The sequence below is a fragment of the Panthera pardus genome, unplaced genomic scaffold, assembly GCF_024362965.1.
Source record: "Panthera pardus isolate Hobbes unplaced genomic scaffold, ASM2436296v1 HiC_scaffold_12, whole genome shotgun sequence".
NCBI lineage: Eukaryota > Metazoa > Chordata > Mammalia > Carnivora > Felidae > Panthera > Panthera pardus.
The window spans coordinates 70,656,770-70,672,276 of record NW_026526677.1 but is presented as its reverse complement, the minus strand read 5'-3'; the positions used below and the strand labels follow the sequence as shown (position 1 = coordinate 70,672,276).

Here is a 15,507-nt window from a genome sequence, read left to right as displayed (position 1 = left end):
CTGGTTGGAGCAGAAATAGGACCGCAGGGGACTAGAGTTGGCGCTTAGGGGGCCTAGGGCAGACTAGCCACGATTAGGTGCACATGAGCCAGGACGCAAGATGGCAGCTCAACAGGGGAAATGTATTTTTATTTTATTATTATTTTTTTAACATTTATTCATCTTTGAGAGACAGAGAGAGACACAGCATGAGTGGGGGAGGGCAGAGAAAGGGGAAGACAAAGACTCTGAAGCAGGCTCCAGGCTCTGAGCTGTCAGCACAGAGCCCAACACAGGGCTCTGAGATCACAGAGATCACAAACCATGAGATCATGACCTGAGTCGAAGTTGGAAGCTTAACCAACTGAGCCACCCAGATGCCTCAGAGGAATGTATTTTAAATGGAAGACAGAAAAGCATGAGGATTTAGTAAAGTTTTTAAACCTATTTATTTATCTAATTGACTATACTTAATAAAGCTATTTGAATCTATTTCATTTTAATAGAAATTATCATAGGTAAAAAGTGAGAATAAATGGGTTTGTTTGGTTCCATTTGTTATAATATTCATCTTGAAGTAGAGTATTCATTTTAGTGCTCTAGAAATTGAGTCTAACCATGTATTACATGTAGCATCATATAAAGGATATTTTTATAGAATTTCTTTGTTGAATATCACTCCAGATTAAATCTTTAATTAAACTGAAAAAAAACTTTGAGTCTTTATTGAGATGTGTGAAATGCTTTGATGCTCTTAAGATAAGAAGTGTTAAGTGCTAAGTATAATTAGATATAGAAAATTTGCACATGCTAGAAATTATGTTCAAAGACCACATTGATTTTTTGTGAAATTTGCATTTTGGATGAACTCCCAAAATATATGAAAGATAATTTATATAGCTCAAGAAGACTATTTTTATTACCCTCTATTTCACTATGGAAAAAAAAAGAAACACAGATGTTTTATTATCTTTTGAAAAAGGAAATGATATTTTCTTAACATGCCACTTCCTGGGATATATCACTTCATACATAATGTGTTAAAAATAGGAAAAAACTCATTAAGTCTAGTGATGTTATGTCTAAAAAGCTCTATTTGAGTTCACAACTGATAATTTTCTGGGCTTTATCTTAAGTACGCTCTTAAGGGACAATGGACGGTGACTATTTGGAAGAAATATGTTTCATGTTTGAAACAAAGGAAATCCCAATTATGTAAACGATTAAAATTAAGAAATCAAGGCACCTATATGATATCACTGTAATTGTATTTACATATCTACACATACACAAATACATTCCAGAGAAACAAATATAGAAATAAGTAATAAGATACAATGCAGTAAAATGTTGGCAGTGATTGTTGTTAGCTGATGAAATTATGAATGATTTCTTTTTTCTACTTTCTGTATTTGCCTCACTTCTTGAAAATATACTTGAATGAATGTATAATTTTAAAAACTTAAAAAGAATCTCTATTTGTCTCAGTGTGGTTAAAGAAAGAATTATTTCCTTTTAGTGACTACATTTTTCTCCTTCATAAAGGAGACAGTAATATATGTATAGTACAGATTGGTGAGCACAAGTTCAGAAAATTATTGCTGTTAAACACTTACTCTAAACATTTATATGCATTAACTCAGTACACAGAATAACCTAACAAAGTTGCACTATATCTCCATTTTACAGGGGAAGAAACCGAGGCACAAAGAGACTAAGTTTCTTGCCAGAATGAACCCAGGAAGTTTGGCTCCAGGGTCCACCTCTTAACCAGTATCCTATGCCTGCACTTAACAAATATCTACTATGTGCTCTGAACTTTTGATGATGCATCATTGCTTTATGGTAAGCATGAATACCTCAGACCTGGATGGTTCTGCGTTTAAATCCCAATTCCAGTATTTACATGTAGTGTGTCTTTGGAGGAGGAACTTAGCCTCTCAGCCTGAGTTCCTTCAATAAAAGGGGATAATGGTACGATTCAGCCATAAGAAAAAATGGGGTTGCATTACATACTGGATACAGACACAAAAACTCCAAGATACATTGCTAAGTAGCTTTCCAAAGATCATATGGATACTGAGTGGGAGAGTCACAATTTGAACTCTGGCCTGCTTAATGCAACAGTAGCATGTGTTATAGACTCTTAGAGTGGCTAGAGAATCACTCTAGTTGGCAATGTTCAGTGATGCTTTCTTAGAGGAGGTTAAATTCTTTTGGTCTTTCAGTTTTATTGAATGGGCAATAAAGTTCTTTTAGCTCCAAATAAAGGTCTTATAGTAGAGTATTGGTATTTAGTCTTATAGAAGATTTCCTTTGGTCTTATAGTGGGGGCAACAGGAGTACTGAGAAATCATGACTCACTTTTGTATAGTAATCTCTTTAATTTCCTAAATAATTGCTCACCCATTTATCCAGTTTGATTTTTATAACTACAGAGGGTAGATAATATCACTATTACTGCTAAAATATCTGAGGCTCAGAGAGATCCAAGGACTGCCCAACATCACACTGCAAATGAGTTGTAGAGCTGAGACTAGACCAAATAATTTGTCTTTTTCAGTGGAGTCTGAAGAGCCATGAATGCAAAGTGAAGAGTTCCCATTGGCCTCTCTGCTTGTATGTCCTAGGGGTCTGCTATATACATTTCCTTCCCTTAGCCAAGATGGCTGTCACTTCTCTTGTTGGGACCCATAATTACAGGCTTTTCAGTAATGCTTGTGGGCCCAGTGTTCCAAATCTTGTTTTTCCTAGTTTTGCTAACTTCTCTGTATAATAAATGCCAGGCAGCACTGACTAATTAGCAAACAGCAGACAATGCATGTTGATACATAACTTATTCTTCCAAGGCCCCTATTTACTGCCAGTGACTTGTGACCTCACTGTGAACCCTGGTGGCAATAAAGCTACCACTGTGATTAGGGTTAGAATACATGTAATCTTCTTAGCCTTAGTTGAAACTGTGAAAATCCCTTTCATCTTCAATTATTATTTATTTGGCCCTTTTCTCTGGAGGGCAAGGGGCTGTCTAATCCCCCGGGCTGAGCCTCAGGAGTCTGTATCAGCAGGAAAGAATGCCAGCCTTGCATACCAGGAGCTGGAAGACCTGGCCATGTATTGGAGAGGCCATGACCCTGGTGGGGGTGGAGATGGGGGAGCATCAGGAGCTTGCTTTTGGATGGTTATTCTCCAAGGAAACTGCTCTAAAAGTGGCTCAAGAAAACTTCCTAGCAGTGTAAAGTGTTCCTAAGTGGAAGAGAATGAATGAACTGTAAAACCTTTTATTAAAACAAAACAAAACAACAATATATAACATAGAGTAAACTGAAGTACTATGGAGTGACTCAGGAATGATTCAGCTGATTGAACTATTGCACTCCAAAGGATCTTGGGTCAGCACAGCCAAGAAGTGCTCACTGGAGATGCACAGACTCTATTCCAGAACGGCTAAGAGTGTTGGAGTATGTGTTCATCAAGGTCAAATGCCTGCATTTGATTACCTCGGAGTCCTTAACTTTAATGAGTCAGTAGCAAAGGCTTCGTTAAATAATCATTTCATTGAAGGAAGGAAGCAGTAGCAAAAAACACTCAGCAATGGCTGTCACCAGGAATACTAAACAAGACTGTTTCAGTGGAGGAGAAGACCCTTCTACCTATAGCTATAAACACTTGTTCCATGAGCCTGGAGCCTGGAATTTTGAATTTCTGTAGCTCTGATCTTCCTGAGCCTTCTGGTACCCAACAACCTAAGGATGCTCCCCTCCCTTTTTTTTTTTTTTTTTTTTTTTTTTTTTTATCATGGAATTACCAGCCTTAAGAAGCCCAACAGACATGTCTGGGAGGCCTCCGGTCATCCTTGTGGCTCTATTCCTGTAACATGGACCAGTTTGTGTAACAGAATGCCTTCCCTGGGGAAGGTGATCCCAACTGTCTAGCCAAATATCTCTCTTCCAAAGTGAACTGGCTGAGGGAGGCTGGCTTCTAACCCAGGTCGCTAGCAACTGACAAAGATCTGGGATCTAAACCCTGATCAAAAGAAAGATATTTCCAAACCTCTTTAATGGGTTACAGTGGAGACTAAATGGACCAGAGCTAAGAGGTTTTATTACTCCCATCCTTCTTTTTTGCCCATATTTTCTTTTCTTTGACTGCTTCCTAACCAAAATTTCTGAAATAAAGAGGGCCCTTGGGTAACTGGGGAGAAAACAGCAAAAACTTGTCAGTTTTGTCCCCAAGGTGAGCTGCTATGATATTGTCGGCAAAAATCAACAAAAAAGAGCTTATTGATCAAGATGTATATTTGTTTTTGAAAGATGTCACATTTAAAAAAAAAGGAATGGCTAATAAAAACTTTCAGTGGAATACTTGGGAAGCAAGTTGAGCAAATTTTCTAGAAAGTCAGATAAAGATACAAAAAGGATGAAACCCTAAAAAAAAAGTCTTCATAATGGTGGTTAGATTTTAAAAAAACTTCAAGATACTGAACACAAATAAAAAGGCAAATCAAGTTATCAAAGAAATAATGCAAGAATGCTTCTGCAAAATGAAGGGCATGAGATTACTTAGTGACTTAACGGGTAATACTATAAAATTTCAAAATACCAAGAGTAAACGAAAATAAGTGGTAAATCCTAAAAGATTTCCAAAATAATTATACATTAATTTTCACTGATTTTAAAGTCAATACACGTATATTGTAGAGAATTTGGAGAAGGTATAAAGAAGAAAAATCACCATTAAGTCTATATTTTGGCAAGGTTCCTGCCAGCTATACATATAATTATGCACATATGTTTACAAAATTGGGATGATGGGAACGTCACTGGGCACTCGGAGGCCCATCTTCCCCACCCCAGCCTGGGAATGTGGGTCCTACTTGCCTTTCCTGCTCTCAGAGGGTACTCCAAGGACATAACCCTGAGATAGTTTTACTGTGTTGAGAACTGCACAGTATACCTGACTGAGCCCAGTTAGGACCTCTTCATAAACTTCTAAGATTTGGAGGACAGGTGTGGGAATCTACTCGTCTTGCTGCCACCCAAGGCAAGCGTCATACTTAAGTTCCCTTTGCTTATTAAAAATGCTACCTGTCAACCTGGAGTGGCCTACCTCTGTTCCTCTCTTCCTGTCCTCCACGTATGGGGCTGGTTTCAGATTATACCTGTGAAGTTCTCCAGAGGGTTGTAGGCAAACAGATGATAATACTGACAGCATAGATGTGTTTCATGTGTAATTTCATGTTTGCTTTTTTCCAGATTATATCCTAAACATCACATGGCACTAAATATTTTTACAAATGTGATATTTAATGGCTATAAAATACTAAATTCAATTAAAATTTTTGGATATGTCATTGTCTTTTTAACCAATTTTCTATTGATTGGTACTTGGGTTGCTACTAAAAATCTTTTGCATAAATCTTTGAAACACTGATTATTTTTTAGGATGTATTCCTAAAAAAGGAACGATTGATAAAAGGGCATTTACTATTTGTTAGATAATTATGCCTATTTTCAGGACTCACTTTTAATGCATATGGCCAGATTATCTTTGAAAAGGTCTTATCAATTTAGAGAAGGTATTTAAGAGGGGTCTGATGGTGTGGGGTAAAACAACCAGGCTGACCTGGGAGTTCATGGGAGAGTCAAAAATGGAACACAGCTCTTAAAACTTATAGTCTCATGGTGAGGGGATGCCTCCCTTTCCTTTGTTTTCTGTGGAAGCCAGCCGCAATGCTCAAGTTCCTTGTAGGAAAAACAAGCAGCTTACTGCATCCAGGGCTCAGAGTGGTTGGCACGGGCATAAGACATGGTCTCACGTGGTTCATATTTTCCATTGTCATTAAAACATTTACTGTCTGCTTAAGTCAGGACACAAAATGCAGCCGGTCTGAAAGAGGACACAAATCCATTGGAGCCTTCAGGTGTGACATGGCAAGTACTGTGCCAGGTGCTGATTGGTACAATAGATTGGGAGGAAATCTACGAAAATAATTCAGTTACGACACAGAGCAGTGAAATGACCTACGTATAAACCGCTGTTATGTGGGTGTGCTACAGAAGGAAATGACCTTGTTGGACTCTAGGAGGTTTGTCACTTAAGATGTGGTTTGGTTGCATGAAACAGAAAACAACTCAAGAAAGATTAAATAAGACAGAATTTATTCCTCTCAAACATAAAATAATTTCAGAGGTTGTGAATAGAGTGTCCTACTGAAAAAATGTAGTTTTGAAGGTGATCCATCTCAGAGTAGTAAGATAGGTCTAAGTAGGGGAAACAGAGCCAGGGAGATTTCCTTAGGAAGCAGCTGCTGATGAGCTGTCATGAGACACTGAAATGAAAAGCACAGGGTGAATGGGAGGGATTTTGGAGGGAAGAATCAGCAAAGGTGTCTGAGTGGAAAAGCAGGACACCAGCAGGAAGGAGATGAAGACGGCATCAAGGTTTGGGAGGGCCATCTCTTTAGGGGAAAGATGATGTTTCCTTGCAGGCACTTGGAGCTTGTGGGGATGCCTTCCATCAGGGCCTTGTGAGCCGAGCCTGGGCTGCTGTGGTGGTGTGTGGGGTGTGGCTGTTGCTCCAGGATAGCATGGGGACCTCGAGTGTCAGCCACCCGCGAAACGGTGCATAGGTTACTTTGGAAGGGCAAACATCTTGGCACTGATAAGATCAGTGGCATCAGGATGAGAAAGGTTGGCTGCAAAAATACTGAAACCTGAAACACTGATTCAGAGCATCTGGTGGAGAGGCCTAGAAAAAGTTATTACACAAAGATTGCTGCTGAAACCTGGAACTGGAGCTGGGAGTCTTTCGCCAAGACCCGTTCAGTGTATAGTCATTTCTTTTAAAACTTGTTTTCTCGCTTTGAAATCAATAATGTTCCCAGTAAAAATAAAATAGAAAATATACAAAAGTAGAAAAATATAATATAGCAAAGCAGTAACCTCATGATCCAGAGATCTATACCTTTCCATAGTTTTTATATGTGTATTATGCCAAATGGGGTATTATAATATTTTATAATTTTTTTCCAATTTCAGATTTTGTGAAAAATATTATGAACATCTTTCTAAGTCATTCAGTATTTTTTCTTTCACCTCATTTATAAAGATTGTATAATGTGCCATTATATATTTATACCTTTATGATAAAGTTTTTAAGTTTTACTTATTTAAGTAATCTCTACGCCCAAATTCATAACCCTGAGATTGAGAATCACATGCTTCCCCCACTGAGCCAGCCAGGGACCCCTACCATTGTGATATTTAACCTGATGCATATTTAGGAAGTTCTCATTTTTTTCTGTGACAAACAACAGTATAATATGCATTCATGAAGTTAAATATGTACAAATCTCTAGTGATTTTGTTATCATAAATTCATACAAATGGAATCATTAGGGCAAAAGGCACATACGTTTTTAAGGTTTTTGATACATGTAACCAAATTTCCCTCCAACAGCTTTTTCTTATAGTACCACCACGATCACATGATAGTGTCCATTTCTTTGCATCTTCATGAAGACTGGTATTTTTAGTATTAAAACATATTTGTCTGTCTGAAGAGTGAAAAATGGTATCTCATTGTTTATTTTTCCTACTTCTATTGCTAGTGAAAAAAAATTTTTTTTTTTGCATTATTACTGGCCTTTATATTTTTCTTGTGTGGTGGTTGCTTATTTATAGCTCTGTCCCTTTATCTACTTGGATGTATTAAAATAATTTATAAGAGCTTTTTATATATAAAATATATTCCCTTTTTGCCTGTTGTAAATGTTGCAATTTTTTCCTCAGTTTGCATTTACCATTTGTCTTGCCTCTGGTAATTTTTAATATGTCTACATTTAAAATGTTTTTCCTTTTATGATTTCTGCCCTTTGCAGAATGCATAAAAATCCTTTGCCCGCAGTAATGCTGAAATAGATATTCACCTCTATGTCCTCATAGTACTTTCACAGAGTATAGGAAATGCACGCAGGAATTTGTCTGAGATAGAATCAGAGGACTCAGATGATGCGATGTGTGGGTAATTCAGAGGGAGGAGTCAAGTGTGACTGAGTTTTCAGGCTTGGTAGACTTTGGTGAGGGTGGAACCACTGACTAAAACCAGGAATACAGGAAAAGGAACAAGTCTGTTAGGGTAGATAATGTGTTCGGTTTTGCACAGGCTGCTCTTGAAATGTCTGCCAGGGATCCTGGTAGAAATGCCCAAAAGGCAGTTGGAACAGCGAATGGAATGCACGAGTGAGGTTGGGGTTTTAAACACAGATCTAGAAGCCATCAGCAGACATTTGATAGTTCAACCAACATTTGCTTTTCAGTGAACATCCTGGGCCAAACACTAGGCTAAGGTACTTCACTGCCTCATTTCATTTAGGGTTCCTAAACACTTCAGGAGGTAGAAATTATTATCCTTATCAGGTTATAAACACCAAGGGACAGGTTTACAAAAGCTACATTTCTTTACTGAAGTCCTATAACTGGTTGGTGGTGAAATTTGAGTGTGAAACCAAGTTAAGTTGGCCTGATTCCAGAGTTGAAGCAATAGCCTTGTTTGCTCCATTGCCAGAGAGGTGGATGAGCTCAAGAAAGGAAAGGCATAGTCCCATTGGTAGGGACTAGCACACTTGGGTAGTGGGCAGCAAAGAAGAAAGGAGCCAGTGAAGGGATCTGGGGGAAGGTAGAGGCTGACATATATACCTGCTGACTGATGCTCTAACCAGAGGCCAAACATATTGATGGTGGGGACATTCTTGTCGATAAATCTGAGACCCCACTCCTGCCCCTGCCCCTGAAAACAAATTCTGTCATGGTGCTTTGCACATAAATACTCCTTGACTGACACTCCATCAGAAATTTTCTTGGGTTATCCTCTGAGCTAGACCATACCAGTCCCCGTGTCCCCACTTGTTGTGGGTTGGGGGCTCACTCCCAGAAGAGCCTTAGTATTATCAAACTATTGCCTCCTCTGAGAGCAACAGAAGTAGACTCCTTGTTTTATAGCAGAAACAAGGCCAAGAAGTCTGGATCTGGATTTTACCACATGCTACAGGAGTGTGAAGAGTAGGAAAAGCAGGGATTTAGGAATTAATGAGTTACAATTTTCATTCTGTCACTTTGGGTAAATTATTTAAATTCTCTGAGCCCATGGGGTGCCTGGGTGGCTCAGTCATTTGAGCATCTGACTTGGGCTCTGGTCATGATCTCATGGTTTGTGAGTTTGAGCCCCGCTTTGGGCTCTGTGCTGACAGCGCACAGCCTGCTTCCGATCCTCTGTCTCCCTCTCTCTCTGCCCCTCCCCTGCTTCCACCCTCTCAAACATAAATCAACATTAAAAAGATTCTCTGAGTCCCATTTCCCTCATGATAAAATGGAGATACCCACTAACAGGGTGGTCGTGAAGGTTAAATAAATTAACTAAGATAAAGGGCTTGGTGCATTGTAGGCACTCAGTACAAGGAAGTTAAAACTCTGAGTCATACTGAATTATTTCCCTCAGTGTTCTCCGATGCTTACCTTTTGGCTATCCCAAAGCTCATTTATACTCATCCATGTTGGGTGGGTTAGGAGGAAAATAAATCCTAACTCAGCCTTCCCTATCTGTCTAATGCAAGTCAAATGTGTTCAGCGAAAGTATAGAAGTTTAGATGGTAATAAATCTGCTGAAAATGATTTAGGTCATGATCTGCTTGTTTTGGTCCAAACTAAGTGGTGGGTTCAAAAACTCACCTGCAATCAATTTCTGATGATAATTAGTAAATATCCTATTATAGTTTTTCTTTCTGGGTAAAAAGTCCGACATCAAAATTCTCATGGACTGAAGTGTATTCATTTGAAGCACTTTCCATACAGAATCCATCCTGGCCTCTCTCCACATAGTTTGAAAATGGTTGCCTGCTTCCAGACACCTGCTCTGTCCTGAGTCAATACTGGATATAACTCACATAGCAAGTTAGCACAGGCTTCAGACAAGCCTAGTAGATAAAAGGGGGGCTCTTTGCATTCAACAAGAAATTAGCACAGCCTTCACTTGGCAGAACTATATATTAAAATGGTGATTTAGGAGAATTTTCAAATGTCCCTCTTTCTTGTGGATCTCATCCTCTGCTTCAGGAATAAACATTCTTTTGGACAACCCTGGCTTGTTCCTGGGGCTTGGTGTAATTATTAATAGCCCCCCCCCCCCACCTTTCACTCTCAAGGGTCCCTTTTTGGATGATAAATTCTATTGTTATCTCTTACAGGGCTTTTTCGAAGATATATTATTTGCATTAATCTAAGAAAAATTACCATACCTTTCCTCCAGCAGAGTCTTTGGTACCCTATCTTGAAGTCATTGAAGTATTTCTTCAGAGCAATAATTAAGAGCCATATAAACTAATGAATAACTCCCTACTGCTCTCTTATTGGTGAAAGCAAATAAGGTAACTTTATAAGGACTCATCTAATAGAACAGCCCTAGGAGGGAAATATGTGGACTTCGTGTTTATGTTTGCAAAAGCAATTCCCAATTATTTTATTTATTTATTTTTTAAAGTTTATTGATTTAGTTTGAGAGAGAGAGCATGAGCAGGGGGAGGAGTAGAGAGAGAGGGAGAGAGAATCCCAAGCTGGCTCCAGGCTGTCAGCACAGAGCCCACTGCAGAGCTGGATCTCACAAATGGGAGATCGTGACCTGAGCTGGAATCAAGAGTTGGACACTTAACCGACTGAGTCACCCAGGTGCCCCATTTCCCAATCAATTTAATTAGTTTTGCCACTTAATATGAGCAGAGTATGCACCTACATTGAATAGCAAGGGAATGGAGACTAGAGAAATCTAACTCTATGCTTTCTGGAATGCCATTCCGTTCCTGAATTCTGAGAACTCTGTGGTCACATACGGCTTTTACAGACTTGAGTCACCTCCCTTCCTGTTCTTCAGGAGAAGGTGTTCTGTAGTGTAGCAACTTGAGGGCAGTAAGATTATCAAAGCATCACCAGAGATGCTTTGAGGGTTACTGCGGAAAACAGGTTTCCATGGTGCAGTGTGGCTGCTGGGAGGAGCCACATAGCACAACCCCAGGCATTCTCTCTGGAGGGAAGGAGAGCCAGCTTGTCAGGATAAAGCCAGGCTTCCTTCTGGATAGATTCAAGGTATCTGAGACAGATGGATTATCAGGTTGGGCCAGATGGGTTCTTATGGAGTCTCATAATTTGGGGGGATAGGAAGGACAGTAGGCAAGGATGATCTACCTATTTGCTAATATTCTTTTCATCTGAAGGTACTCTAGCCCGAATCTAGCTTATGGTCTTTCCTCAGCTACCTGGTTTGCTATTTGCAGCCTAGTTCTGAGGGAAGAAAAGTTCAAAGCAAAGCAAAGGAGCACAGGAATGGCTTGCCATCCAAAAAATGTGCTTGGAGAGCTCTTATCTTGGGGGCAAATGCACAGCAGCTAAGGAGAGAACAGAGCCATGAAACCGGAAGAGAACCATGTCATGATGCTTGTTTTGAAATGGCTTTTCCACAGTCTTTCACCCAAATGTCCTAATTGGGGGGTGGGAGGAGGAGGGAGCAAATGGAGTACAGGATAGAAAATGCCACAGCTTTGGTAATGGTGCCATTGTGGGAGTGATTAGAATCAGCTGAGTGTCACTCCTGCCGGAAGGTGTGGCTAAAAGACCCAGAACTCTGACAGGTCAGTCACAAGCACACTCCACAGATCTTGTAACCCAACTCCCTCATTTTACGTCGGATCTTTCAGGATGTCACTGAACTGCTAGCCTGGCAGGATCACCAAGCCACTTTAGTCTAAAAGATTTAAAAAAACATAAACCAGGAGTTATTTCTCCCCACTGTGAAGAACTGTCATGAGACCTAAATGAATGACTCTGGAAACAAATTGCAGTACTTCCTGTCTGGCCAGGGAGCTTGCTCTCCACAGTTGCCCACTGCCCCTAACAGAGAGGCCCTGTTAGAGGCAGTGAGGCTGAAGCTTTAGGATCTGTTCCTTAATTTTGTATTCTTTTGCTTAAAGACCACTCTCCACCCAATTTTATAAGCTTTAGATCTCAGAAAACCTGAATCTTGGTCTGCCTGTCCTACATGGTAAATCTAACTATCTGGTGCTCCAACATGCTCGCAATCAGAAGAGGAGACCAGGTAAGGCTGGGGATGGCTCAGCTTGGACTAGGCTGGGAAACACGCTGGGGCCTGTAAAGCAGCTGGGGCGGGCATAACACTGAGGGCTGCTGGCTCATGTAATGTCTCAACCCTCTACCCGCTCCTTGTTTCCACCCCCAGTTCATTGCCCAGACCACACTTGTCTTCAGGTCTACAGACCCAGGATTTTAGACCTAGGGAAGGCTTTTGTCATCATCCCTCATTCTGCAGGCTCTCAGACCCCTTGAGGTTTGTGAACTCCCCTCCCTGCAAAGTGAAGCCACAGCGTTGGCCAATACTTTAAGCAGGAAGACTAGTTGGTTCACTTGTTAGATATAATCTGCCTGCTGTGTCCCTGCATCGGTGGAAACCAAAGAATGTGTCCACCTGTCTAGGCAGTCAATAAAACACAAACCAGTGCAATTCTGCACACCTTCACTTAGTGCCCATTGTGAGCCAAGCTACTCCCTGAAGGGACAGAAAGCTGACAAGATATGATGCTGGTCCTCAGTATTTATATCAGAGAACAGGGTGTGAAAAGTTTGCCCCTCGTTTGCTATTTATAGCTGCCATTTAGTCAGCACCTGCTATTCAGCGGGACGTTTTATTATACATATTGTCTCTACTTTGACCGACAACTCTAGAAGGTAGATACCATTATTCTCACTTTGTGCATGTGGAAACTGAGGTGCAGAGAGGTTATGTGACTTCTCTAGGTTAGGCAGCTGGGGCATCGCTCTTCTTGTTAGGGGCTCATGGAGGCTGAAGGAGAGCATGTGTAATGTCAGATGAAGGCAGAAAGATGATGGGCGTGCCTCACCTTCTATTCTCTGTTTCACACAAGCCTGTATTGAAGTCCCAGTTGTAACACTCTGCGTGGGTTTGGGAGAATTGCTCTCTGTCTTGCTTTCCTCCTCGATAAACTGGACAAAATACTTCATAATATAGTTGGAAAGATGAAATGAGATAATGTGGACATGGCTCAGTTCCTGGCACTTTTGGGTACAAAATGATTCACTTTGGTACAAAATGCTCATCACATGGATCTGCATGCCACTTCCTCAGAAATTTATGTTTTTACTAAATTGTTGCCTTCTCAGGGAGGCCTTCCCTGGCCACCCTATCTAAAAGGCCAGCCCCATTCCAACTCTTCATACCTGTAGCCCTACCTTATTTATCACCAACTAATATGTTACAAATTTTACTTATTTATTTTTGTGTTTTTCATCTGCCTCCACCTACAAGAAGGTAAAGTTTTTGAGACCAGGAATCTTTGTGTTATTTCTGTATCATCCCAGGCACAAATATATTTGGTTAAAAGAATAAATTAAAAACCAAACAAAAACTCCCCCTTTGGCTTAGAAAATTGGCTTTTAATTTGACTTTTTCCTATTTGACCCTGGGTACATTACTTAAAATGTCTAGGCCTCAGTTTCCTCTTCTGTAAAGGGGGAAGAATGATGGTATCACTTTTAAGACTGCTAGGATAATTAAGCGACATGCATATAAAAACTGGCACATAGCAAGTGCTGGGTAAATGCTTGCTATTATTATCACTTGAAGTATTCTGACCAGTTATTTAAATCGTCTTTCAATGTCGCCCAGAGCTTTTAGGATAGAAGAGGAGGCCAAAAGCCAAGGATACCCTCTGCGTTTTCAGCCCAGTGATCCCCCTTGGTAGACCACTGACAAAGAGTCAAAATGCTCAGTGTTCTCACTGCAAGGCTGCTCACATGTCTGGATTACCCCTACCACGTCACTGAGGAAGACAGCAAACTGAGGCTTGCCCAAGATCAAAGGACTTGCCCAAGATCACTCACCTCTAAAACCAGGGCATGCTGAACCCAACCCCCCATGTTGGGTCTCCTACAATTGTATTATCCGCTGCCTCTCTTCCAAGCTCTCTCTGCAGTGTGGGTTGGAGACACGGCTGTGAGCTCAGGAGCCCTGTGTTCACCAGGCTTGTCACTTTCATCTCCCGCAATACACTGAACTTTTCTAACTCAGTTTTCCCGCACGCAGAACGTGGGAAATAAAGCCCACACCTCACAGCTTTGCGTTCAGGATCACAGGCGAGGAAAGCTCTTCGGAAACTGCAAAGCGCCCTACGAATAACCTCCGCAACAGGCATTCACACTCGAGCTCCCCCACTTCCCAGTCCCGGGAGACGCTCCCGTCTCCGCCCACCTCCTAGGCGGCGCGGCGCGGGGTAGGAAGGAGGATTAACCCCTGGGCGCCTGTCTGGGCGTTTCTCCAGGCGGCCGGGGAGGAGTTCCGCCTCTCGCCCCCGCCCCGCCGCTGGGCTCCCTGGCGCCCGCACTCGCGCTCTCGGAGTCCCTCTCCCGCCCAGGCCCCTGCTGGCTGCGCTCCCTCGGTCCGGCACGGCACGCGGGCGGCCCGCCAGGATGCAGGCCGCGCACAAGGAGCACCTGTACAAGCTGCTGGTGATCGGCGACCTGGGCGTGGGCAAGACCAGCATCATCAAGCGCTATGTGCACCAGAACTTCTCCTCGCACTACCGGGCCACCATCGGCGTGGACTTCGCGCTCAAGGTGCTCCACTGGGACCCTGAGACAGTAGTGCGCCTGCAGCTCTGGGACATCGCAGGTGAGCACCCGGGGAGGAGGCGAGGGCCGGAGGGCCTCGAAGCGGGTCTGCAGGCCCCAGGCAGCGGGTTGAGGTCTAGTGTAGTTCGGGGCGCTGAGCCGCAAGAGACTTTTTCTGGTGGGTTGAAAACTTGTTTCCAAAGAAAACAAAAAAGTTTTTTTTTTTTTCTTTCTCTCTCTTTCTCTCTGGCTGAAACTTCAAGTGCATTCCCTGGCGCTTTGGGATTGTTGCTTGAACACCCTCTCACACCCTCCCCTGGGATCACTCTACCCAGCGCGGGCCCCCGAAGGGACCCAGAGAGACTATCTGGAGTTGCATTCAGTTCTCCCTCTCCAGCTCTTTTTCCGGGCGTGGGCAACGCTGCGGGTGACGAGGCCCTTAGTGTCATGCCAGCCACCAACGGGGGAGTCTTCAGACCTGTTAACAGCGGGAACTAGGAGAGTTCCAGGCTAGAGGGGTTTACTCACTGCTGTTTTTAATTGCTCCTTGCTCTTGCCTCCCTCTTTACCCTTCAGTCAAGAGAGTTTGAGGTTCTCCGCTTTGGTGAAGCCAAGGATCTTTGTGTGTATGTACTGGGGGCAAAGTATTATTTCTCTCTTTCTCTGACTCTCTGTGGTCTATGAAAAGGAGCCTGTGCACATACCTTGAGGTCACTTTTGTCAAAGAGTCTATGACATTAGTCATTTCTTAAGTTTATTTATTTTGAGAGAGAAAGTGCAAACTGGTCAGGAGCAGAGAGAGAGGGAGAGAGAAAATCCCAAGCAGGTTCCAGTCTGTCAG

General features: G+C 42.0%; 1 protein-coding gene across 1 annotated transcript in view; it reads left to right on the top strand.

Moving 5' to 3' along the window:
• Window positions 1-13,756: 13,756 nt before the first annotated feature.
• RAB38 (RAB38, member RAS oncogene family) overlaps window positions 13,757-15,507 on the top strand; it is a 57,243-nt gene continuing 55,492 nt past the window's right edge. Inside the window, exon 1 of the mRNA XM_019450043.2 lies at window positions 13,757-14,727. Coding sequence (XP_019305588.1) covers window positions 14,526-14,727 — 202 coding nt within the window. The 5' untranslated portion in view covers window positions 13,757-14,525. The remainder of the gene's footprint in view (window positions 14,728-15,507) is intronic.